Source organism: Onychomys torridus, chromosome 3 (assembly GCF_903995425.1).
Source record: "Onychomys torridus chromosome 3, mOncTor1.1, whole genome shotgun sequence".
In the NCBI taxonomy this organism is placed as follows: Eukaryota; Metazoa; Chordata; class Mammalia; order Rodentia; family Cricetidae; genus Onychomys; species Onychomys torridus.
In genome coordinates, this window is record NC_050445.1 from 9159984 (window position 1) to 9185225 (window position 25242).

At 47.1% G+C, this 25242-nt stretch overlaps 1 protein-coding gene across 1 annotated transcript; it reads left to right on the top strand.

The window, feature by feature from the left end:
• The first annotated feature begins 1349 nt into the window (after nucleotides 1–1349).
• On the top strand, nucleotides 1350–24979 carry Nfe2l3 (nuclear factor, erythroid 2 like 3). Its single transcript, XM_036181299.1, has 4 exons — nucleotides 1350–1850; nucleotides 18659–18835; nucleotides 22645–22728; nucleotides 23396–24979. Exons 1-4 carry the CDS (start codon nucleotides 1350–1352, stop codon nucleotides 24611–24613), a joined length of 1980 nt encoding a protein of 659 aa, XP_036037192.1. The 3' UTR covers nucleotides 24614–24979.
• Nucleotides 24980–25242: the final 263 nt, after the last annotated feature.

Sequence of the window (25242 nt, forward strand, 5' to 3'; positions counted from 1 at the left end):
GGCAATTGACAAACCTTCATTGGGGGCCTCTGTCTACCAGAGTCCCTGAAGGGAAGGAGTAAGGGTTGATAAAACCTCCATTTGCAAAGCCCATGTTGGGTACTGCGCAGGTACAAAGGTGAATCAAACAGGTTCCTGGCCCTCAAGAATTTACAGTAGTCACACCAGCCTAACCCTCAGCCTGGGCAAAACACAAAGTAGAATGAACCGGCCAAGTGTTGCAATGTTGGCAGCTGGAGAAGCGCTGTAGGAGAACAGATGGGGGAGAGATTAATCCCATATGCTGAATATTCAGAGGATGTAGCTTTGGGGGCCACCCCTTCGAAGTTAGGGGGAAAAAAGATAGCACCGAGTACTCCTTGCCAGTACAGTGGTGCTTGATGTTTTGCCTGAATCTCATGGGAGACACACAGAGAGTGAGCGTTTGCCCAAGATCAACCTAGGAAACAGTGTTGGGGCGGGTGGATTTGAACATACACAGACCCTGTAGAGCTGGTGTTCTCAGCTCTCACGTAAGGAGCAAAGGATGTCATCAGGGAAAACTAGCCATTTGCGGAGTTCATCTAGCGAATAGTGAAGACTGAAGGTGTAGATTCCTATGTGCGTGTGTCTGCATAATATTCTTTCATCGAAAAGTCTTGGATCTGTACAATTCCTGACTTTGTGTATTTCACCTGCCTCTGCCTCCTGAATACTGGGATTAAAAGCGTGCGCCACCACGCCAGGCTAGGTCTACTTCTCTTACCCTCTGTGCTGGTCAGTGGTCCCCACATGTCTTCGTGCCTCCAAGCTGTCCAGCTACTTTCCCCCTAGTTTGCACATCCTGTCTCCTCCCACTTAACCCGCCCCCCGAACTTTCCTCCACTTCTACTGCTAATTTTTCAGCTAGAGTAGTCCAGCTCACTACCACAGGGCTGCCGGGGATGTCTGGGATCCCTAAATCGCTTCTATTCCAAAATGCCTTGAGGCCCCTCCTATAAAGAGGCTCGGAGCCCAGGACAGACGTGGGCGTGTCCTAGGAGCCATGCCCGCGGTTCGGGGCGGGGCGAAACTTGACTGGGGGCGGGATTTACTTTAGGGGCGTGGTCAGGCAATGGGGCGGGCCCAGAGTGTTGGGTGTTGCAGGTGCCTCCTACACCGCCTCTCCGGATCCCCGGGCGCGCCAGGCACTGTGCGGGTAGCCGTGGGAGCGCCTTTGTGCCTGCCTGGGGTGAGCCCGCGACGGCCCCTTGTACGCCCTGGTCCATTGTCTTCCCGGCTGGTGCTGGCGACAGGGTCCCGCACGTGCCACCGCGGCGGCTGCAGTGTCCGGCCGGGTGGGCGCCCGCATCCCAGGCGCGCCGTGGGAGATGAAGCTCCCAAAGCCGTGGTGGGCGGGCGGCGGCCTCCTGAACCTCACGCTGCTGCTGAGCTTGGCTAGGCTCCGCGTGGACCTGGACCTCGGCCTGCCGCCCCCGGCCGCCGCACTTTGCGAAGAGCTGCTCCCACTCTGTCCCACCCGCCCCGCCTCGGCTTCTAGCCCCTTCTCGGCCTCGGGAGGCTGGGAACACACCCCTCAGCTGCTTGCCAAGGGCCGGCTACTGCGCGAAGTGCGCGCGCTCGGCGTCCCCTTCATTCCCCGCACCCGCGTGGACGCGTGGCTAGTGCACAGCGTGGCGACCGGGGACGCAGACGGGGCCCACGGGCTGCTCGGCACCGCCGCCTCGTCTGCCGTGGGAGACGGCGGCCAGGCGGCACCCACGGGCGGCGGGGACTCCCGAGAGGCTCACAGCAGCCCTCTGGCTGCCGAGGAGGAGAAGGCGGCGGAACCGACGGCGCAGGTGCGGGACACAGGCAGACGCGGGAGCCAGGTAACCCAAAGGGACGCGAGCCAGTGGCACGTCTACGCAGGGCTGGAAGGACTGGCCCGGAGCTCTAGGGTCGCCACAGCTAGGCAGGGCCACACCCGCGCTCTCCTTCTTACCCTAGGTAGTTGTAGGTTGTGGGACAAATCTGCCCCGCCTCTTTTTGAATGAAGAAGGTGAGTGCTGGGATTCGATTTTAGGGAAAGTGGATGAAATCGACTTGCGTGCGGAGAACGCCTTTCTTGTGTTTGATGGCTGTGGAAGGTAGTTTGGTAATGGGGAAGCCAGAGGGGATGGTGCTGTCTGATTCACGGTCTTTAATCAGTACCCCGAGTGCATTAAGACACGCCTTGATGGGGAGCCTGTGCGGGACTAGAGGGTCTGGAGGAGGCCTCGGCCTCTGAGGAGATGCGCACCTCTCTGAAGAACCACGCGCCAAGCCAAGGCAGCGCCCTCGCCCTGAATTTAACCTTACTGTATGTAGCCCGTTTGTGGGTGTGCTCCTGGGATAAGGCGCCACAGTGTTTAATGCAATTGGTCCCTCTGATCTAATCATCCACCCCCTCACTTAAGAATCCTCCCTAATAGAACGTGTGAAATCCTTTATTAACATACACAAAACACATAGTCTTTCCTGGGACACACAAGTTCCCTTTGGTTGCCGGTGCTCCCCTTTAGCTGAACTTAAAAAGAAAACAAGAAAGAAAGAAAAACAATTCTCCCAAGATCTATGGACCGAAACTGGAAAGACTTCTGCCTCCCCGAGCTTAGGCCCAGAGCTTGACGTTACTGATGTGAACCCACAAGTGTTCGTAGGATGTTTCTGTGAAGCGCAGTCTTATGCAAAATGGGGATTGGGGCTCAACTGGTTTGTTTGCAGCTGTTCAGAATCACCCCGCTTGTGTAGGCAGTTGACTGACGGGCTCCTCCACCCTTTCTTGGAGGGGTCATTGCGTGAGGTGCTGGTGATTCACTGTTGTGCTGCTCTGAGCCCTTCCTCCTCCCGGAGATGGGAACCAATGGGGTGGGGGGTGGTGCTAGTCTTGGTAGGCTGCTGCTGGTTTAGAACAAACAGGAAGCCTCTCCCTATTCTACTCTACAGATCTGAATTCAGGGGGTGGGGGGTGGGAGTGGGGGAGTGTCACCTGAAGAGGGGCATCTGCTGCCCCTATACCTTTTCTGGTCCTGCAAAGTGTGGGTTTGAAATCCTAGGTAGATTCTGTACAAAGTGTTACCACACCTCTCTCGGCCAAATGTCCTCTGGCTTGCTAAGTGTACAAGCCTTTGAAGGGAAGGGAGGTTTTTCTCTCAGAGAACTTCTTCCCACCATTACCTGGCTGATAACCTATATAGACTGGTGGGCTGGTTTTGGAGGCAGATCTGATGGCCTGGGAACTGAAACACAGGTTATCTAGAAACTCATGCAAGGTAAGAAAACTGGGGAGCGATGGGGGAGGCGGACTCTGAATCAAGGTGTCAGGCTCTTCTAATCTTTCCCTCACCCTCTGTGTCAGCCACCAGTCCTCACATGGAGGACCTGGAGTCCCTCTTTCTTAGAAGAGATAATAAAGCCATTGTGGTCCCATTTCCTCTGCTCTCCCACGAACCCCCCAACACTTCTCTCCGACAGTGCCTTCCCTGGCTGGGCTGGCATGTGCACCTGCTAGACAGTGGGAGCAGTGGAGGTTTGGTTTGTTCAATTAGGCAGTGACCAGCTGTTGCGGACTCCAGATGTAGGAGCCAGTTGCACTGATGTGGTAATGCTATTTACATGTCCAGTTTGTACTTAAGGGAAAGAAACCCAGGTCAGGGAACTTGGCTAAATCCATACATTAGTTAATGCCAGAAGTGGACTGAGAACCCGAGTCTTCTGTCTCCCAGGCCAGTATGTAAATTAAGTTCTGTGGGCTGTACTCGGGTCCTCTCCATAAGAATACATCTGGGATGAGATGAATCAGGCCCTGACTCAGCCTGTCTCTGGGCCGCAAGACAGCTGCTTTCTGGGGCTGGATCTGTTTATTTGTTATCTGTTTGATTGGTTTTTTTGTGGTGGTTGTGGTGGTGGTGGTTTTGTGATAGGGTGTCATGTATCCCAGGTTGGTCTTGAACTTGCTATGTAGCCACGGGTGACTTGAACTCTTGCGGTTTTCCCTCCCCCTCTAGTGATGAGAATATAGGCCTAGCCACCACAACTAGCTTTATTGAGTATTGTTGACCAGGCTGCCCTTGAACTCTTGGTCCTCTCGTCCCAGCCTCTCAAGCGCTGGGACTACAGGTGTGTGCTCACCAGGCCTGCCTTGGATTGTTTTTTTTTAAAGCAGGTTCTGGGCTGGGATAGAGCTCAGTGGTGAAGAGCATTGTTTGTGCTTGCCGAGAAGACCCAGATTTAGGTCCTAGCACTGCCCTGGTGGCTATCAGCCATCTGTAATTCTGGTTTCAGAGGAGCTGACGCCCTCTCCTGACCTCTGCAGGCACTGCATCTACCGGTGCTCACAGCTGCATTCAAAAAACACCCAAACACATTAGATAAAAATAAGTAATTGTTTTTTTAAAAAACATAGTAAGATAAGAAGCAGGTTGTGCCTTCCTAATGAAGACTATGACTCTGCGTAACATGGGCTAGAGAGATAATGCCAGTCTTTGCAGACACCTAGACCTTAGCAGTTCCTTCCATGGGTTATCTGAGTCACTCCAAGCCCCAGTGTCTCAATAAAAGTGGGAGAGTGAAGTTTTCCTGAAGTGTTGGGCCACCTAAGGGGACAGCTAGGATGAACTGTCACCCAACAGATGACATCTGTTCTTTCCCCCTTTGTTTGAAATCTGCACTTGTCCCCACTTACCGTTCTCCTTTGGACTTGTCTGTCTCTGTATCCTGCTTGCTTATTAGGGACTGAATGTGTAGGATTGGTAGGAATGTAGGTGGAGAACTAGATAACTGATAGATAATTCCAGTGACTTACATATGAGTTGTAGAAGATTCTGGTTTTAGAGTGTCATTTGTCACAACTTCTATGCATATGCAAAATCATTTTATAATTGGAGATTTTCAAAGTATCAAAACCGAGTCTTGCTTTGATTTCCCTTCGTAGAGGCTAATACTTCTGAAAACGGACTCTGGAATTCCCCGGAGCTGACCTTTATAACCATGGCCATTCACTTACAACTGATGAAGCCCATCCCATGCTTGGCTCAGGGAAGTGTGGGGTTCTCGAGAAGCAAAGTTGTGGGGGCTGGAGAGATGGCTCAGGGGTTAAACGCACTGGCCGCCCTTTCCGGGACCCGGGTTCTAGTCCCTGCCCTGAAACGGTGGCAGCAATTCTCTGCTACTCCAGTTCCAGGGACGTCCTCATCTTGCCTCTGGCACTGCATGCATCTGCCTCCCTTGCAGAGGAGCCAGGTTTGGGTCCTAGCACTCACATGGTGGCTATCAACCATTTATAGCTCCAGTTCCAGAGGCTCTGACATCCTCTTCTGGCCTCTGCATGTACAGGGTGTGTAGACATACTTGCAGACAAAACACCCGTACACATAAAAGAGAATAATAATAATAATAATAATAATAATAATAAATCTAAGACAGTTTTGTGGAGTTGAGTATATGTCAGGGTTTCAAAGAGCTGCTGGAAACTGAGTTGGCTACGGTCATCTGTGTCACCTGCCATGTCCCAGAACCCCTCTGCTATGTGAGCAATCCTACCAAGCACCTGGCCTACACAAGGCTAGGTTCCTTCAGTCATGGAATCACAGAGTCCATATTTAATCCGCAGAATGAAGGGGAGAGAAAGACCATTCCTGATTGTTGAAGTAAATTTTTTTTCTATTTCAAAATCAATAGTATCTCCTATGCCTCGGCAATTGGTCCGGGTGGGAAGGTCAGAGGTCACACTTGGCGAAGCCGTGGTACAGGCATAGTCTTCTTTCATGGCAGTGTGAGCTCATGGTGGTAGAGTTTTCATTTTGCTATTAGTGGATGCCGTGAAGGTCTGCTTTGGCTCCTTAAATGGGAAAAGGAGCACACCTTTAATTCCAGCATCAGGGGAGTCAAGGGTGTTAGAGGCAGGCAGATCTCTGTGAGTTCGAGGCCAGCCTGGTCTACAGAGCGAGATCCAGGAAAGGCGCAAAGCTACACAGAGAAACCCTGTCTTGGAAAACCAAAAAAAGGCGAAGAAGAGGAAGAAGAAGGAGGAGGAGGAGGAGGAGGAGGAGAAGGAGAAACAACTGAGTGGGTCAGTTTGCCTATGGGGCTGTTTGTGGCAGGACTTGGTATGTCCTGCTGAGGATGGGGTTTGCTGGCTTGATGTGCAGTCCTGAGAACCTTAATTCAAACAGTTGTCATGATTACGGTTTTGTTGGTTTGTTTTTGGTGGGTTTCAGAAGAAAAACGTATCTGTTCAGTTATTCCCTCCTTTCCATCCCCCTGCTTCTTGGCTCACATGGTAGGAATCCAGTATACAGGGCCCAGGATTTGGGGCAGGCCAGTCTAGGGGTCAAGGTGCTAGCTAGCACCGTGCCAGGCCAACCAGGTTGTCACCACCGCCTGTGTGATGGCATCTGCTGCACACACCTCACCCTCTCTGAACCTTGGGCCCTCTTCTCTGTAAAAGGGATGCAAACAGGGCTGTCGGGGAGGGTAAATGAGATGGTGCTAGTCAAGCTGAGTGGAGTTTGTGTGCTGTGGTCCTTATCAGCAGCAGCATCAGTGACTGTTAATTATCCTGGCAGGGCTCCAGAGTCCTCTACCCTCCACTTCATTCTGCTGCAGGCCCTGCTTCTAGAGCCTCCACCCACCCCTCATTACCTTCCAGTTCCATATTTTGCCATTCCAGGCTCGCCGGGTATGGCCACGGTGACACCAACCTTGCTGAACTGTTAGCCTGCTGATAAATTGCCTGTGACCTACTTCCCAGTCCAGACCTGCTTCCTCTCCCCAGACAACCTCAGGATCCCTTTTGCCTCGCTTATCTGCACAGAATACCCGCCTTTCATTCCTCTTGACTGTTCAGTTCTCCGCCTGGTTCAACTGTCACCCATCCACAAAGCACCTCCTTCTCCCTTGAGCCGGCCCTGCGTCCTGGAGCCGTTCCTGTCACCCAGAGCACCCTCCTCATGGAGCTGCAGTGTCTGGAGTGTGGCCGCTGAGGTTCCCTTCAGCCTGCCCAAGGCTTGTGGCCCTCTGCAGAATCACTCTGGAGGGTTTGCACTTCCTGGATGTCATGACTGTGATGAGTTTTGGGTCCTTCGAGGCCAGATCACGGAGCAGAGAGTAGGTCAGCTCTGAAATCTTGACCACTTCACGCCATCCACTCAAGTAAGTGGGGGGCCCTGAAGAGCAGACTTTCAAGTCGCCATTATAATTGGCTCCGGTGGCTAGGTGACTGCCTAGACTGATAGAGCCAGTTAGTGGTGACCTTGTCTGGAACAGCTGTTCCTAAGCACCGAGAAAGCCACACCTCCCACCGGCTTGGAAACTTCAAAGGGAAAAACAATCTTCTCCCATTCAGGGCAGCCTTGTGAGGGAATGGCTCCTTAGACACAGCTGTGAGGGATTTGTGAAAACATCTGCGAGCAGCTGGAGGTAGCGGCGGCATGCGCCCTGGTTGATTTGGTTGAGTAGCAGGTGGTGGCTGGGAGAATGTGGCCATGCCTTGGGAGGCCTCCAGGGACTGGAAGTGGGTTCCGTCTTATCAGCTGGGCTTTGCCGGGAAAATGGAACGAACAGAGTCTGAATGAATAAACACACACTCGGACAAATCAAGGAGTTGGCCGACACAGTTGTAGGAACTGGCAAATCCGGACGGTAGGACAGCAGGATGCCCTGGCAGCTCCCCAGAGGCTGGGACGCTGCAGGCTCATGCTGGATTCTCCTCCCAGGAGCTTCAGGATTGCTCCTGAAGTCCTTCAACTGACTGGATGTAACTACTCAATTACTGAAGATACTTAAAATCAGCTGATATAACCAGGTCCATAGATTCCTCCAGAACAAATAGCCTGTTCAGTTGAGTCCACGGACACTGGATGCCTTGACAGACACTCCGGCTCCACCTCCTCCTGGGAGCTCTGAGATCTGGCTTTCCAAGTTGGTGAGAAGAGAATATTAATGTCCTGTTTTGGAGCATTCTTGTGAGGAGTAAGTGACATGTTAAAGGCTCTGCTTGGTTCCTGTATGCTGACAGATACCATGAGCTCCTTGTCAAAGCCCCAGAAAACCTCATCTGTCCAGGAGAATCCTGAAGAAGGTCTGACCATACAGTCTACTTCAGCATGGAAGGACTCCTTCCTTCCCTACTGGGGACTCTTACTGTGTGAACTGGGCCGTCAGTGCTGAGATCAGTCTGGTGGAATGTGATTGCCAACTTTAGATAGCCAAGGAACCGTTGTTACCCAAGAGGCCAACCCCCAGAGGCAGACAGGAGAGAGGTGTTTTCAAATTGAAACCCAATTTCCCAAACTCCTTTGGTGATCCCAGGTAACATTTCTCTGGATGAGGGTGGAATGGCCTGGGGGGTGAGGAGCTAACTTGCAAATAAATAAATAGCAACGATGAGGGGCCAGTAAGATGGCTTTTCAGAGGAAAGTCTCCTGCCTGAGTTCAATTGCGGGGATCCACGTGGTGAAAGGGGAGCACTGATCCCTACAAGTTGTCCCGTGATCTCTGCACGTACTCACACACACCCACACACAAATCAGTAAGTGTGTATGGAGCAGGAGAGAACTTTCTGAAGCATCTTATGTCATGGTTAGGGTACAAAGTTACATGTGCTTCCATTTGACACAGTGAATAGCTGGATGTTTGCATCTACACCGATGTCAATTCTAGCCCCAAAACTGGGATGAAAGAATAAATGATGGTTGGGGGTATAGCTCCAGTTGGTAGAGGGCATGCCTAGTATGCAGGAAGCCCTTCGTTCATCCCCAGCACCAAATGTAGTGCTGCACGCCTGTCATCCCAGCACCCAGGAACTGATCTCAGTTAAGAGGCTCAGGAGTGTAAGGCCAGTCTGGCCTACATGAGATCTGGCATTTTGAGGACCAGTTGGGCTACTTTAAATAAACAGACAATAAAGAAACAACACCCCCCTCCAACACACACACACACACACACACACACACACACACACACACACACACACAAAACGCTTACCTCCCTAAACACTCCCAATACACTTCAGCCTGCAGAAGGAGCTGCGCGCAGGAGCAACGGCTCCATTTAAAAGGATCCTGGGGGTTGGGGTTTGTGTCCTTGTGTTTTGAACTGTTAAGGCTTCTGTTTGAAAGTTGGCCTGGTTTTTGGTTGTTGTTGTTGTTGTTGTTTTGATGTTGTTGTTTTGTTTGTTTGTTTGTTTGTTTTTGTGCTTCTCTTGGGAGTTAACCACATTGAATATGAGGCTCCTGTGTCTTAGCTTTGTCTATCTAGAGGATGTCTGCTGTTGTCTCGCTGGCACACTGCCTCCTCCAAGGGTCTTCAGAAGTGGATTTGCATGCCTCAAATTTTACTACTGAAACTTTCCAACATATCTTACAAGTGGAGAAAATGGAGCCTGGAGAAACAAACCTCTTTCCCACCATCCACCTTCACCCTGTCTGTTCATAGAGGGTCCTGACTGTAGCTCCTGCCTACACCAGCTTAGCAAGGATGAGCTTCAGGGACACATACATGGTCTAGATGGTCATTAAGAATCAGTACCAGGTGGTGGTGGCACACGCCGTTAATCCCAGAACTCAGGAGGCGAGGCAGGCAGATCTCTGAGTTTGAGACCAGCCTGGTCTATAGAAAGAGTTCCAGGACAGCCATAACTATACAGAGAAATCCTGTCTGGAGGAGGGCGGGGAGAGAAAAAGAAAAGAAGAAAAGAAGGAAGGAATCAGCCCTGGGCTTCTAGCTGGTTATGGAATGAAAAGGCCTACCACCAAATGTAAATCCTGTCACTCACTACTGTGTGACAGAAGGGTTGGTTGTCTAACTTCCGTGCCTCAGTTTCCTCCCCTGTGAAAGAAATGTTGACAGTACATACCTTGCCAGAATGCCGAGCAGCTTAAATGAGGTAATAGCCGCGCAGCCTACAGTGAGAGCCCGGTGGACATGAGCTGTAATTACTGTAAACTGCTATTAAAATCCACCCAGGCCAAGCAGGACACAGTCTGTCTTTATCTGGCTCCTTGGTTCTCTCTAGGCCAGGTGACTCCAGGTTGCCTGCAGCCTAGAGACAGGCCTCCGGATTCTCAGCTCCCTCTGATGTCATCCCACTCACAGACAGTGCTCTGTTCTTTGTCTTTGAAGGTTCACCCAACCCTAAAAGTCAAAGCAGGTCTCTTCCCTCCTCCCCTCCCCCAGGTGAGAAAAAGAAAGGGCCAGTTAGGCCAGCTGCAACTGCTCACGAAGGGAATAGCAGGGTAAGTGCTCCACCCATTCCTCAGAATCCAGTACAGTGGTATTGGTCCAAGCTGCCAGCGGTCTTCAGAGAGTTTACAAGAGGAAAGGGAGGGATGGAGGAAGGAAGGAAGGAAGGAAGGAAGGAAGGAAGGAAGGAAGGAAGGAAAGAAGGAAAGAAGGAAGGGGAAGGGAAGAGAGAGAGAGAGAAAGAGACAAGCCCAGCTTTACTTCTTCCGCTCACTTCTCTTCACTGATAAAGAAAACCTTCACTTCCAAGCTGCTCCTTCCCTGGGTGACAGAGGTAAACAGGCCGCATGAAGTTATTAGGGAAGAAAAGGCCCAAATAAGATGGGCTAAATGCTATAAGAGAAAATCATGACGTTTTGGGGACAGTCTGGTCCGAAGGTCCAAGCCGAGGTTCTGGTGGTTCCTTACAGAATGAGAGTGAGATATGGTGTGGGCAATTCTGCAAACACCAGCGCTCTGAGAATCACATAAAGTTCGCTCCCCACACACATTTATGCCGGCTTCCTGGGACACACATGGGACCTTTCCTTTTCATTGTTTTAGTGGGGTTCCAGCCCACTAGGGTAAATCTTACCTACACAGCAAATAAAAGTAACTTAGTGACAGATTTAACTTGCCTGTGCCTTAAGAGCATGGACCACAGACCTCAGATATGTAGAAGACATCCTTGTGCCTCAGCTGCAAGCCAGCAAGTGGGGAGAGGCCGGGAAGGAGGGAACAGAGGTCATAAAGCTGCCCACGAGGGAGGGCATCGCTTTCTCTTGGAATGCCAACTGAGGTGTTGGCAGCTGTTCCCAAGATAAACAAGGCTCCCAGGTCAGAAGCTGAAGAAAGGGGTGACTCCTGTGTCTTGAAATACATGGAAGGGTATTTCCCCAGCTATTTCAAATCGGAATTCCCTAATATCCTCTCATTTTAGAGTTAGGAAAACTGAGGGTCATAGAGGTTTAGTGGGTGGTCCAAGTTTACAGAACTGCTGGACCCGGGTGGACCCTTTCAGTTAGCTTGGAGCTAAACTTCCTAGAACCAGGCCACTTTGGGCTTTGCAAACTGTCCAGATTATATCACGGAGGCAGCAGGCTCTTTTCACTCTGTAAATACAAACACTGTAATGGTGAATCCTCTACCCATCTCTGTCTCCTCCCCGAAGGCCCAGAGCCAGAATTGCTAGCTATCCCAGGTTGGGTTGTCTGGGAAGCAGACTCTGACACCAAGTTGACTGTGCAGGAGAGAAAGGGCACACAGAAGCCGTGTACATCAGAACCAGTCCACACTGCCCCATTATGGCCTGGTCTCTTCCCTCCTTAACCTTTTCAGGATAGGATGAGGGTGCCTGGGAAGACACGGCCTGACCGTAAGGGAGGGAGAGATAACTCTCCGCAGGGTGCCTTGGTCTCTAGCAGCTGTCATTAGTCTTTCCTTGTGGGGGATGATGACATCTTCATGTGTGTCCCTCAGACCTAGGGTACTCCCTCCTCTCTTCATCACTGCTTGGGATCCCTATTCCTCTTAGCTTCCTAAGAGGCTGTCTGTCAGTGATGAGCTGAGTGAAAACACAAGCATCTTCCCAGAGGATGCCTGTTAAACACCTGCCCAGTGTGAGAGGAAGCATTCACTCCTAGTCCTGGTGGACAGCATCAGGAAAGGTGTTTCTGTCTGCCTTCCAGATCTTCCGTAGCTGTTGGGTGTTATGGCATGCACTTGGGACCTAAAGGCAAAAGGATCATGATTTCAAGTCTTGCTTTGGCTACATAGTGAGATCAGTGAGTTTTATTTATACAGGTGTTTGGGGTTTTGGGGGTTTTGTTTGTTTGTTTTGTTGGGTTTTTGGGTTTTTTTTTTTCTGGTTTTGGTTTTGGTTTTTCAAGACAGGGTTTCTCTGTGTAGTTTTGTGCCTTTCCTGGAACTCACTTGGTAGCCCAGGCTAGCCTCGAACTCAGAGATCCCCCTGGCTCTCCTCCTGAGTGCTGGGATTAAAGGTGTGCGCCACCTCCGCCCAGTGGGTCTCTTTTTTAAAGATTGGCTTTATTTTCCTATTTCATGTGTACAAGTGTTTTGCCTGTATGTATGTATGTGCACCATGTGTGTGTCTGATGCCCTTGAAGGCTAGAAAAGAGTATTGGGTGTCCTAGAGCTGGAGTTACAGATGGTTGCGAGCCACCAGCCCCTTGGTTTTGTTGGAGGGTTTTGTTTCTCCTTTTTGCTGCTGGTGGTTTTGACAGTAGTTCTCAGAATGTACTGCAGGCTGGCCAGGAATTTGTGGCAATCCTCCTGCCTCTGCCCTAGCATATCTCATCTCCAGAACACAAAGCACTGTCTTGATCTGTCTCAATTCCTTCCCATGACCGAATCTTGAGAGGACGGCCTGTCCACTGGTGTAGTTAGCTGTCACTTCTCATTTACTCTTCACAAAGGCCATTTGGCTTCTACCCTAAAGGAGTATTGAAGGCCACCAACTGCTAATAGAGCAGTCCCCGTGGGTACTCCGGCTCAAACCACCTTGAAGCATCATTGTGGAAGACCTGCTTCTGGGCCAACCCTTTGCCAAAGTCTTTTTGCTATAGAGAGATTTTTAGGGTGATTCTTTTTTTCTTCTCCTTATCTTTGTTTTTGTTTTGTTTATTTTGTTGTTTGTTTGTTTGTTTTTCCAGACAAGGTTTCTCTGTGTAGCCCTGGCTGTCCTGGAACTTGTTTTATAGAGCAGGCTGGCCAGGTCTATAAATTTGCCTGCCTCCACCTTCTGAATGCTGGGATTAAAGGTTTGCACCACTTACCACCCAGCTAAACTTAGGGTAATTCTTTGCCCCAAAATTTAATACAAATGTAAATAATAAAAATAAATATAATTTCAAACTTTAAAAATATGCAGGAGCTGGGTGTGATGGTACATTCCTTTAATCCCAGCACTTAGAAGGCAGAATCAGGTGGATCTCTGTGAGTTCCAGGCCAACTTGGTCTACATAGCAAGTTCTGGGCCAGTTAGACATATACATAGTAAGACCCTAAAAAAAGGGGGGTGGTAATAAGGTGGTGGTAGAGAGATGGTTCAGTGGTTAGGAGCACGGGCTGCTCTTCCAGAGGACCTGGGTTCAATTTCTAGCTCCCACATGGTGGCTCACAACTAGTCCCAAGGTATCCAGTGCCCTCTTTCTGGCCTCTGTGGGCATTGAACACACATGATGTACAGACATACATGCATGTGAAACACAAATACACATGAAATAAAAATCTCAAAATTTTAAGCAAGAATATTAAATAATGTCCTTTACCCAGATTTTACATTTTCCCATTTGACTTTATATTAATAAGTATCTGTGCCAGGTGATGGTGGTGCACGCCCTTAATCCCAGCACTCAGGAGGCAGAGGCAGGTGGAGCGGATCTTTGTGAGTTTGAGGCCAGCCTGGTCTACAGAGCGAGATCCAGGAAAGGCTCAAAGCTACATAGAGAAACCCTGTCTCAAGAAAAAAAAAAAAAAAAAAAAAAAACCTATCTGTATGTATAAATACATAATTCTTTTTTGTTATGACATATTTAAAGAGTGAATCAAAGTCATTGCTTCACTTGATATTAGATACATTTGTGTGTTTTCTAGGAGTGATGGTTTAATTTTGTTTGCTTATCTACTAAATTTCCAGAGCAAGAAAATTGATTATGAACCTACATCATTGTCTTATCTGTCTGTATTCAGAGTCTGTCCCCATTAGCATCTAACCAGCCACACACTGTCTGTCACCTCTATTCTGGAATGATTTTTGACAGAAAAACCATAGTAAGTATTGTTTCCTTCATAACAGGGTACATGGCAACCCTCTCCAGATTATAATGATAGACTTGGCCATTGCTTAAGATGGTGTCTGCCAGGCTTCTCCTGGAGTATTATTTTTTTGTAATTAACAAGCAGTCTACAGAATGACAGTCTGAGACACTTTAAATGTCTTTTCATTATATTTAGCATCACCATGTTTTCAGTTGTAATCCACCGTGAGATTACACACACACACACACACACACACACACACACACACACACACACACACTCATTTGGTCGTTTTATACTTGAGTGGATTTGTCCTTTTGTTTGCTTCTTCTTCAATGAGTTGGGGTCCGCCATCATGATAGGGTCCCCCATACGCACTTTTGTGGGGTGGAGATGGAGGTTAAGACAAGATGTCGCTATGTAGCCTTGGGTAGCTTAGAGCTTGGTATGTAGACCACATTCGGCCTTGAACTCTTGGGAGGCTGGCCTCAGTCTCCCAAGTGCTGGGGTTAAAGGTGTGTTGTCCCCTTCATGTGTTCGTGTTTTGACTGCTTGTAGTCTATGCTGTGTTCGTGTAGAGCCCTCAGAGGCCAGAAGAGGGAGTTGGATCCCCTGGGAGTTACCGATGGTTGAGCCCCCGTGTAGACGTTAAGAATGGACCCCAGATCCCCTGGAAGAGCAGTCAGTGCTCTTCACTGCGGCACCATCTCTCCAGCCCCAATTGTAACCAGCTGTGCCTCTTGCAGTGCTGTTCTGGTCGTACAGGATTTTTGTAACTTAAGTTCTTCCCGGAGTTTTCCAGAAAGTCATACATACATTTGTCACCAGCCAGTCACTCTCTAGCCGCCGCCGCCGCCGCCGTCGCCGCCGCCGCCGCCACGGCCACCACCGCCGCCGCCACCCCACACACACAGCCTTCCCAGACTTCTGTTCATCTAATCAGTTTCCTTATGGGCTTGACCTAGCCTGTATGTGCTGTGCATGATGTCATAAGCATGGCCTTCTGTTTGCATATTTGTGTGAGTGTTCTTGTATATTGAATTACCTCATACATTACAGATTTTATAAGCTCTGTCCAACCACAGCAGTTTTATAAACAAAATCAGCTTTGTTGAAAATCCAGTATTAAGGGTTAACAAAAGAAGCCTTGCAGTAAAATAAATGAGGATCAGTAACACCCACACACACTCCCCACACCCCCAACACTCCCGCACTTCCCAATTTGGAAAAGTCAGCACTATGATTCTGTTGGGTGCTTTGTTTGTTTGGTTTTTTTTTTTTGGGGGGGGGGTTGGGGTTTTTTGTTTTGTTTTTCGAGACAGGGTTTCTGTGTAGTTTTAGAGCCTGTCCTGGATCTCGCTCTGTAGACTAGGCTGACCTCTAACTCACAGAGATCGGCCTGGCTCTGCTTCCTGAGTGCTGGGGATTAAAGGCGTGTACCACCACTGCCACCACCGACACCACCACCTGGTTGCACTATGATTCTGTAATTGTAGGAAGAAACAATCTAGAAGGATTCCTGCCGAAGACTAAGGATGTTGTGCCTAAGATTTGACTTCAGTAGATATTTGCTGAGGGGCAATAAATGACAGGTAGATATAATAAATAAATAAATGAATGAATGAGTAGGTATAAGATACAGAGTCCCTGCCTTCAAGAAACTACTGTTTTGTGCTGGGCTGGTGATACACACCTTTAATCCCAGCACTGGGGAGGTAGAGGCAGGTCTCTGTGAGTTCAAGGCCAGCCTGTTCACATAGTGAGTTCCAGGTAGCCAGGGCTGTGTAGAGAAGACACCCTTGTGACACCCAATGAATGGATGAATGAATGAAAATAAAATAAGTAAAAAAGAAACTACCATTTGGGGATCTGGAGAGACAGCTCAGTGAGTAAGGGCGCTTGTCCTGCAAACATAAATACTTCAATTTAAATGTCCATGTAAAAACCTGGACACGGCCACTGGGCACCTGGAACCCCAGTGCTGTGGGGAGCTGAGACAGAGCGGAATTCTGAGAATGAATGGCTGCTAGCCTGGTTCCAGGTTCAGTGAGGGAATAAAGCAGAGAGTGATATGGAGCAAAACACCCAATGCCTTCCTCTGGCTTCTGTGTACATTTGCATGGGTGCACATGTGCATTCAGAGAGAGAAAAACTACCATTTTAGTGGACAGACAACAAACAAATAAATATAGCTGATGCTAAATGGTACAGAAAAAAAATTAAGTATTGGCATTAGAGGTGCTTTTAGAAATATACAAAGAGAGGCTGGAGAGCTGGCTCAGTGGCTAAGAGCACTGCCTGAGCTTCCAGAGAACCCAGATGATTCCCACCTCCCACATGCAGGCTTACCACTGTCTGTAACTCCAGCCCCAGGGCATCCAACATCCTCTACAGACTTCATGAACACCAGGCACACATGAGGTACGCAGACATACATGCAGGCAAAACACTCATAACACCTAAAAAATAGAAAACAAATCTTTAATATATTAGAGAGAGAGAGCTAAGAAAAAAATGGAATGATAATACTTGGAGAGAGTGTGCCGGGTGGTGGTGGCGCACGCCTTTAATCCCAGCACTTGGGAGGCAGAGCCAGGCGGATCTCTGTTAGTTCAAGGCCAGCCTGGGCTACCAAGTGAGTTCCAGGAAAGGCACAAAGCTACACAGAGAAACCCTGTCTCAAAAAACAAAAACAAAAACAAAAATGCTTGGAGAGAGTGAATTTGACAACACAGCCTTAGGATGGTGCTCAGTTTTAGAAATCTGAGGATTAAGAATGAGCAGTTTAGGAGGCCTGGTGGTGGTGGCGCACGCCTTTAATCCCCAGTATTCAGGAGGCAGAGCCAGGCGGATTTCTGTGATTTTGAGGCCAGCCTGGTTTACAAGAGCGAGCAGGACAGGCACCAAAACTACACAGAGAAACCCTGTCTCAAACCCCATCCCCCCAAAAAAAACTTTAGAAGTCTCTGGTGACTTAGAAGAAAGGCAGGGTGCTGGGGTGCCAGAAGGAAGCAGTGGTAACTAAATCAGAATTTTCTGATGGGGTCAGATAGAAGGATTGAGAGCCTTGAGATTTGGGAGACCTTGGCATACTGTTTCAGTGGTGTGCTGGGAACAGAAATCCTCATTGGAATGGATTGGAGAGAGAACACACTGAGTACAGATCGCTCTCGGAGTATTTTCCCATTAAAGGTGGGCAGAATGATGGGATGGAATCTACAGGAGGGATATGGGCCCAAGGGAATGGTTCTGTAGCTAGGAGGCACCAGGCACAGAAGGGAAGAAAGTAGTGGGAACCACTCCTGAACATCAGCGTCCTAAGAAGCATGCTCATGACTGCCCCAGGGAACACGACACCTCGGTGTCTGGCAGGAAAACGGAATATCACATAATGTGGTCAAGAAAACCACGTGGGCCGCTGGGGCTCTGGTTTTCTGTCCTGCTCCACACCCCCACACCCTGTTCCTAGAATTTGTAGATGTTCATTTGGTTGACATTTACATTTTTCAAAGATTTCTGTGTGTTGGAGAGGAGGTGGACCCTTGAGTTATACCTGTTAACATCATGCTCCTATAAACCAGAAAACCATCCTGGAGTGGTGGCAGGTACCTGTAATCCCAGTACTCTGCAGGTTAAAACATGAGTCGCTAGTTCAAAACTGGATTAGGCTACACAAAGAGATCTTGCCTTTCAAAAGGGAAAGAGGAGGAGGGGAGGAGAGGGATGGAACAGGCTCACGTCTGTAATCCTGGTGTGAGGGTCAAGGCTGAAGCCAAAAGGTTGCAGCAAGAGTAAGGCCAGCCGGGTGGTGGCGCACGCCTTTAATTCCAGCACTCGGGAGGCAGAGCCAGGTGGGTCTCTGTGAGTTCGAGGCCAGCCTGGTCTACAGAGCAAGATCCAGGACAGGCACCAAAACTACACAGAGAAACCCCGTCTCAGAAAAAACAAAACAAAAAAAAAAAAAGAGTAAGGCCAGCTTAAGCCTCAGAGTGAGACCTTGATTTCACAACGAAAAAGAAAGCAGAAAATAGATGTTTGGGTGATGTTACAGTTAGGCGAAATATGCCCAGCTTTTCAGTGTTGTGATTGAAAATGTTGGTAGATAGTGCCTGCTCCACTGTAACAGTTGACTGCTTTTGAAGAATCCTCTCACTAGTTAAAAACTTTTCTAGATGAAGTAAATTCACAGCAGGAAGAAATCTTCTGGGTAAATAAGTGAAATTGAAATATCTAAGCCAAAAATAAAAATAGTTTTTCTGATTGCAAAAAGAGTACACATTTGGTCTACAAAGTGAATTGAACCCTTTCCCAACCTGTCCCCACCGCATGTGCTTTTTCAGACAGAACACAGTATATAATTTAAAAATACTGCTTCCTGGATTTTTCTACATACATATACTACATTTAATAAGTATTCACTTCCAGCTTGTGTCTTTGATCTGTTTTCAACTGAGAACTAAATAAAAACTACAGATTAGACTGTCCTGGGTCCAGAAGAAAGGCAGGGCATGAAGTTGACCTTTGTTTCAGGATCAAATGCACCTCTGATAGTGAAATGCTGAAGTACCAGCCTCAGCTGATGACAAATGTAGCTTTTAAAGATTTTTCTATTTGTTGATGGTTTTCTGCTTAGCAGAATTTTGGGTGATTTTTACAGGAGAATGATATACTAAAAGAAAACTACGAAGCTGTGGGCCACAGTTCCCAGCATGAGGAAAGTGAGGAAGAGGCGTCAGCCCACGTGAAATCACTACAGCCGGGTAGGAAAAAGGAAAATACAATGTCAGATGTACCTGACTGGGAACCAGAGACCATCCCAGAGTCCAGGAATGAGGTGAGCATGGCAGAAGGTTCCAGGCTTGCCATTTGCCTTTCGTGAAGACTGAGTTGTTAATGAATTCTATGTGTAAGTATGTCTTCAGCAAATCTGGCGTAAGAAAATAATGCCATTTAAAAGTAAGTGTGTCTGTGTGTGTGCATGTGTACATTGTACTTACAATTAGCCCATGGACTCATTTTCTCTGGTTAAAGACAGAGCTTACTGGAGGGCATCTCTCTGTACTTCTTTTGGCTGAACAGGGTGAACTCCAGGAACCAGGTGGAAGGAATGGGTTCTTTCTGTAGTCAGTGTTCCCTCTGGTTTCATGGGGCCATACTCTGGTTTTGACTTAGACCCAGATTCTAGCCACGAGTTTGGCATATAGGTGCTCCAGAGATGACCTGGAGGTTCACAGACACACATGACACTTTCACCTGCAAAGCACCAATGCTCTGGTGGTTGACTTCACCTGTCTTCTCAGGGAGGTGGAACCTGGGGCTCAGTCTTGAAAATCCTTAGAGGATGGAGAGTACATGCCCTGGCCCATAGTCAGCCCTCATCACCATGTAACATTACATCAAGAACCTGACTTTGTGGAGTACTTGATGTAAAAACCACAGTCCTCATCTTAAAGAGAGTAAGAGATAGTTTATTCTGGAGTCATTTTGAGTGACCATGGCCCGGGAACAGATTTAGGTTACTGCAAATTCCATGTTCAAACATGGAAGCAGTTTCAAGAAGTGTGTGTGTGTGTGTGTGTGTGTGTGTGTGTGTGTGTGTGTGTGTTTAGAGAGAGTGTTTGAAATACATTGGTGGGTACATCAGGGAGCAGGTGCAGTGAGATAGGGGCAGCTTTCCTATAGGTCCACCAAGATGCGATGTGAGCTTTTTTGGGTTGGTGGAAGCAAGTGATCTGTCAATTTAATAGATCTCAAAAGATTTTATCGGTTAGTCACAGAATATTAGTTCTGACACAGGTGGGCAAGAATGGCTCTTCTGGTGGACTAGAACTAGCCCAAGATAAGGGAACTAGCTCGTGGACCGACCCGCAGCATTGCAGTCTCCACAGTGCTACATTCTGACCAGCCGATCGGGTCTCTGTAGACACAGCGTCTTTGCAGGACTTTGTTCAGAGTGAAATCAGGATTGCTCTCTTCCCACCCCTACTCTTGCCTCTCTTCCAGGATGCTCCAGGTATAGGAACTCAGTCTTTTTCTTTTTTATTATTATGTTTTAATATTACACATCAGCCATGGGTTCCCCTGTCCTCCCCCTCCCGCCCCCACCTTCCCCCCCATCCCCTCCCCTCCATTCCCATGTCCTCCAGGATCAAGACACCCCTGGGGATTCATTTAAATCTTGTGGATTCAGTACAGGCAGGTCCTGTCACCTCCTTCCAGGCTGAGCAAAGTGTCCCTGTGTAAGCCCAAGGTTCCAAACAGCCAGCTTATGCACTAAGGACAGGTCCTGGTCCCACAGACTGGATGCCTCCCAAACAGATCAAGCTATTCAATGGTCTCACTTATCCAAAGGGCCTGATCTAGCTGGGGGCTCCTCAGCCTTTGGTTCATAATTCATGTGCTTCCATTCGTTTGGCTATTTGTCCCTGTGCTTTTTGCAATCTTGGATTCAACAATTCACGCTCTTGCAGACCCTCCTCTTTCTTGACCGTTGGACAACTGGAGCTCCACCTGGGGCATGGCTGAGGATCTCTGCATCCACTTCCATCAGTTATTGGATGATTGTTCCAGCATGACTGTTAGGGTGTTTGACCATCTGATCACCAGACTAGGTCAGATCAGGCTTTCTCTCGACCATTGCCAGCAGTCTACAGAGGATATATCATTGTGGATTTCTGGGGACCTCTCGAGCACTCTGCCTATTCCTGTTCTCATGTGGTCTTCATTTATCATGGTCTGTTATTCCTCAAGGAACTCATTCTTATACCATGGGTGAGACTTAGGCCAGGGTCATAGCTTCTAGAGATTCAAATTAAGAAATCCCTCTGGTTGGCTAGGAATACAGACCAGTGGTAAAATGATTGCCTAGCACAAGGCCCTAGTTCAATCCTCAGCACTGTCAGGAGTGGAAACTAAATAGTCAGGTCATGGTAGTGTAGTGTAGCAGTTGTTAAGGTGTTATCTGACTGGTGCTGTCAGGCAGTGTTTTCTCTTACTGGTGGGACACATATAAAGCTGTTAGATGTTTATAAGCAACTGTTCCATATTTATAGGCATTTTCATATGTTTGGTTCTTTGAGAACACATACCTCCAAAGCTAGGGCACTTGGCTTTTGCCCCCAGATAGTCCTTTTAAGATTTCTGAATGTTCAGTAGAATGTCCTTCCCTTTCCAGGTGGTCTTCAAAATCACTTAATGGCTGTCCAACCATACGGCTCTGGACACCTGCTCATTGCAGGTAACATTTAACAATTTGGAAATGTCCTTCCTAGAGTGTCTACATTTTAAGGAAGAACGTTCTACCTTTGCTCCCTAACCTCTCCAGCTGCAACCCTCATCAGCCTAGAGTTTCACTCTATTGCTTGAGAAGCCAGAGTACAGGCCTATTAATTCCAGTGACAAGGGCAGCCTGGGTAACTTGGCACAACCCCATCTCAAAATACAAAGATACTTCCCTAGTCCACTTTCCCTAGTGTCCCAGTCACCCCAAGAAAAGGCTGTCCCACTGCTCTTTCACCCATCTATCATGCAATGCTCTATTGCCTCATGCTATTGGTTACTAGTTCCCCTTGCACAGTGGCATCAGTTCTTACTCCTTCATTGGTTTTCCCAGGAAAGAAACTTTTTTGAATTGCTTGTAGTAACTAAATCACAGTTAGACATGGTAGACTCATTAAGTACTGAGATAAAGTAGGGAGCTATAATGTAAAACAAACGGCAGTTAGGACCAAATTTTGCTGAAACATACTAAGCACCCAAAGCAGGGCACTTTCTTGGTCTGATGTAGCCCAATTTGGCCAAAACTGATCTTAAATTCATGATCCTACCTTCACCTTCCAGATGCTGGGATTGTAGTAGGCATGTGTTATCATGCCCTGCCATGCCTTCCTTACCAGGCTCATGTCCCTGGCCTGAGTCACTGTGTACTAGAATTGTACCTTTGTTCTCGAGATACTGTGTTGCCTAAGCTAATCTCAAACTTTTGAGTTTGTGGTCCACCTCAGCCTCCATAGTAGCAATATTTCTCAAAATAGCTCTGACAATATACTTTTAAAAACAATTTTTTTTTTTTTGCATGCGTGTTTTACCTGCCTGTATGTCTTTGTAGCATGTACATGCCTGGTGCCTGTGGGAGGCCATAAAAGGACATCAGAGTCCTGGAACTGGAGTTTACAGGTGATTGTAAGCCACCATGTGAGCTGGGTCTTCTGCAAGAGCATCCAGCACTGTCACATCAGTGAGTTACTTTTGAGTAGAAAGCCTGAACACCACCAAGGACCACTGGTAAAATGTAGCCTGGGCTCAGAATGCAGGCAGGTAATGTGTGTGATTGACCTGAAGACCATTAATTCTCACTTAAGAAAAATAAAGCTTGAAAGTCTCCTCTCCATGTTTTTTTGAATTCTCAATCTAAAATGAGATTATAAGATTAGGAAAAGTAATTTTAAAAGTCTAGCTTCCCAGCTGGGGCATGGTGTTGGTACATGCCTTTAATCCCAGCACTCAGGAGGCAGAGGCATGAGTTCCAAACCAGCCTTGGTTGCATAAGCTCCTCTTAAAAAAAAAAAAAAAAAAAAAAAAAAGAGGAAAAGGAACCCTAGAATTGTCATTTTCTAATGGTGTACATTTTCTGTTTACATACAGAGCCACGTACATTGGTCCAATACATCTTTCTCTCTAGAAGATTTATTTCAACTGCTTTCATCACAGCCTGAACACTCCCTGGAGGTAAAAGCAATCTTACTTGTACTTAAAAAATTAACTTGAGCTGGTGATGGCCCACACCTGTAATCCCAGCACTTGGGAGGCAGAGGCAGGTGGATCTCTGAGTTTGAGGCCATCCTGGTCTACAGAGCAAGATCCAGGACAGGCACCAAAACTACACAGAGAAACTCCGTCTCAGAAAACAAAAACACCAAAAACTTGAAATGACAGACCTGTGTGAATTAGCGATGTTTCTACTTGAATGACATAGCAATTTGCCAAGTGCATTAAGTATAAAGGCTTTTCAAATAAACAACCACTTTGAAGAATTTAAACATATATCATTTTGTGAGATTTAGACCACTCGTACTTAACTTTGTTTCCCTTGTAGCATTTATGAATCTCTCCTTGCCAGACTGCTCACGAGCTTATCCTTGAACCTTCACAATGTAGATTTTGGCTCCAAAAGCATTAATAGTTGCAAGTTACAAGGCTTTATGTATGATAACAACCAGCTTAATTCTGATTATTCAATAAGACCCCTTTTCCCCAGGTATAGCAGCATATTCTGATTTGAGATCACATAAGTTATTCATAGTCAATGTATCCATATTAGTACAGAGAAAATTGACAAAAGGAATGTGATATTAGATAATGGAACTCCTTTTGAAATAGTGTTATTATTCTTCAGGGCATCTCGCTGGAAGACATTCCACCTTTTCTAAGCAGTGTCAATGGAAGTGTGAATTCCTCAGCACATAACATAAATTTGAGCCATGCTATAAGCCATGATGTCAATCTTCACGAAGCCATGCTGTTGCATCCCAACAACACACTTAGAAGAGATCCAGCAGCAAAGACTTCACAGTTACAAGAACCATTTCTACAGTTCAATTCTCATACCAATTCTGAGCAAGCCATTCCCGCAATGTCTCTTCCACCTGTTGACAATCAATTGAGGAATGTAACAAGCCAAGATCTCCTGTATGACCTCGATTCAAACTTATTTGATGAAATAAACCTAATGTCATTGGCCACAGGTTTTAGTCCATTGGAAGTTTCTCATCTCTTTGATGATCCGGACTCTGATTCTGGGCTCTCAATAAATTCAGGTTACAACAGCACCTCTATCACTAGGTCTAATTCTTCTCCCTGTACCCATGATGGTGCTATAGGCTACAGTAGTGACCTTCAGTCTCTTTGTCACGATTTAGGTGCTGTAGGAGGCTTCTACCCAGAACCCCATAAACATTATGGTATGGATCATAGGACTGTGCCTGGCCTTCATCAGGATCTTGAATGTCAGCAAGTATTTCACGACCATACTTACCACTTACAGCCAGGGGTACCAGAGGCCACATTTGAATCTGGGAAGTCACAGAAAATCACTGGCTGCCTTGACAACCGAGATAGAAACTTGAGTCGTGATGAACAACGTGCTAAAGCTCTGCATATTCCCTTTTCAGTAGAAGAAATTGTCCGCATGCCTGTTGACTCTTTCAACAGCATGTTAAGCAGGCACTACCTGACAGACTTACAAGTTTCTCTCATCCGTGATATCAGACGAAGAGGAAAAAATAAAGTTGCTGCTCAGAACTGTCGTAAACGTAAACTAGACATCATTTTAAATCTAGAAGATGATGTATGTAACTTGCAAACAAAGAAGGAAGCCCTCAAGAGTGAGCTGGCTCAATGTAACAAAGCTATTGATATAATGAAACAGAAGCTTCATGACCTCTACCATGATGTTTTTAGTATCCTAAGAGATGACCAAGGTAGGCCAGTGAATCCAAACCACTATGCACTTCAGTACAGCCATGATGGAACTGTTTTGATTGTACCCAAAGAACTGGTCACATCAGGCCACAAAAAGGAAACCCCAAAGGGAAAGAGAGGGAGGAAAAACTGAACAGACTCCAGTGACCTGCATCTAACTGTTCAAACTATTTTAAGATTTTTTAAACTACTGCTGCTTGAATCATTCAGTTAAGGATACATGCTTTTACTGACAATGTTTAAGACAAAGTTATGCTTCTGTGAAGTTGGGAGAATCCACATTTTCATGGACCACTTATGCACTAAATTCCATAAATACATGTCCACATAATCTCCAAGAACTTTTAAAACCACCTTTTAGTAACTTGGGTCACTTGGAAGTTTTCAGATGCTTACAAAACGGAAGTAGCCTTTAGTATCTTCTGAAGGTGTTTTTCAATATTTAACTTGTAAAAGTGTGAAGATAAATTTTATATTTGAATTTATAAAAATTATTTCAATTAAGTTAAATTTGCCTTATCCATCCATCCTTCCCAAAAAAACCCACTCTAACCCTTATAATTTGTGTTAACAATATGCCAAACACAGATGCCTCCAAGGTTAAGATTAAGTCACAGCCCTATATCCAGATGCAATGCAAATACCTGTATTGAGAAATATATGGCAGCAGCAATTGTCTGTGACCTCACAACCTAAAAAATTCTGAACTTTCAGGTATTCAGCTTAAACAACCATCTTAAAAATTCTCATGTTTAGAATTGG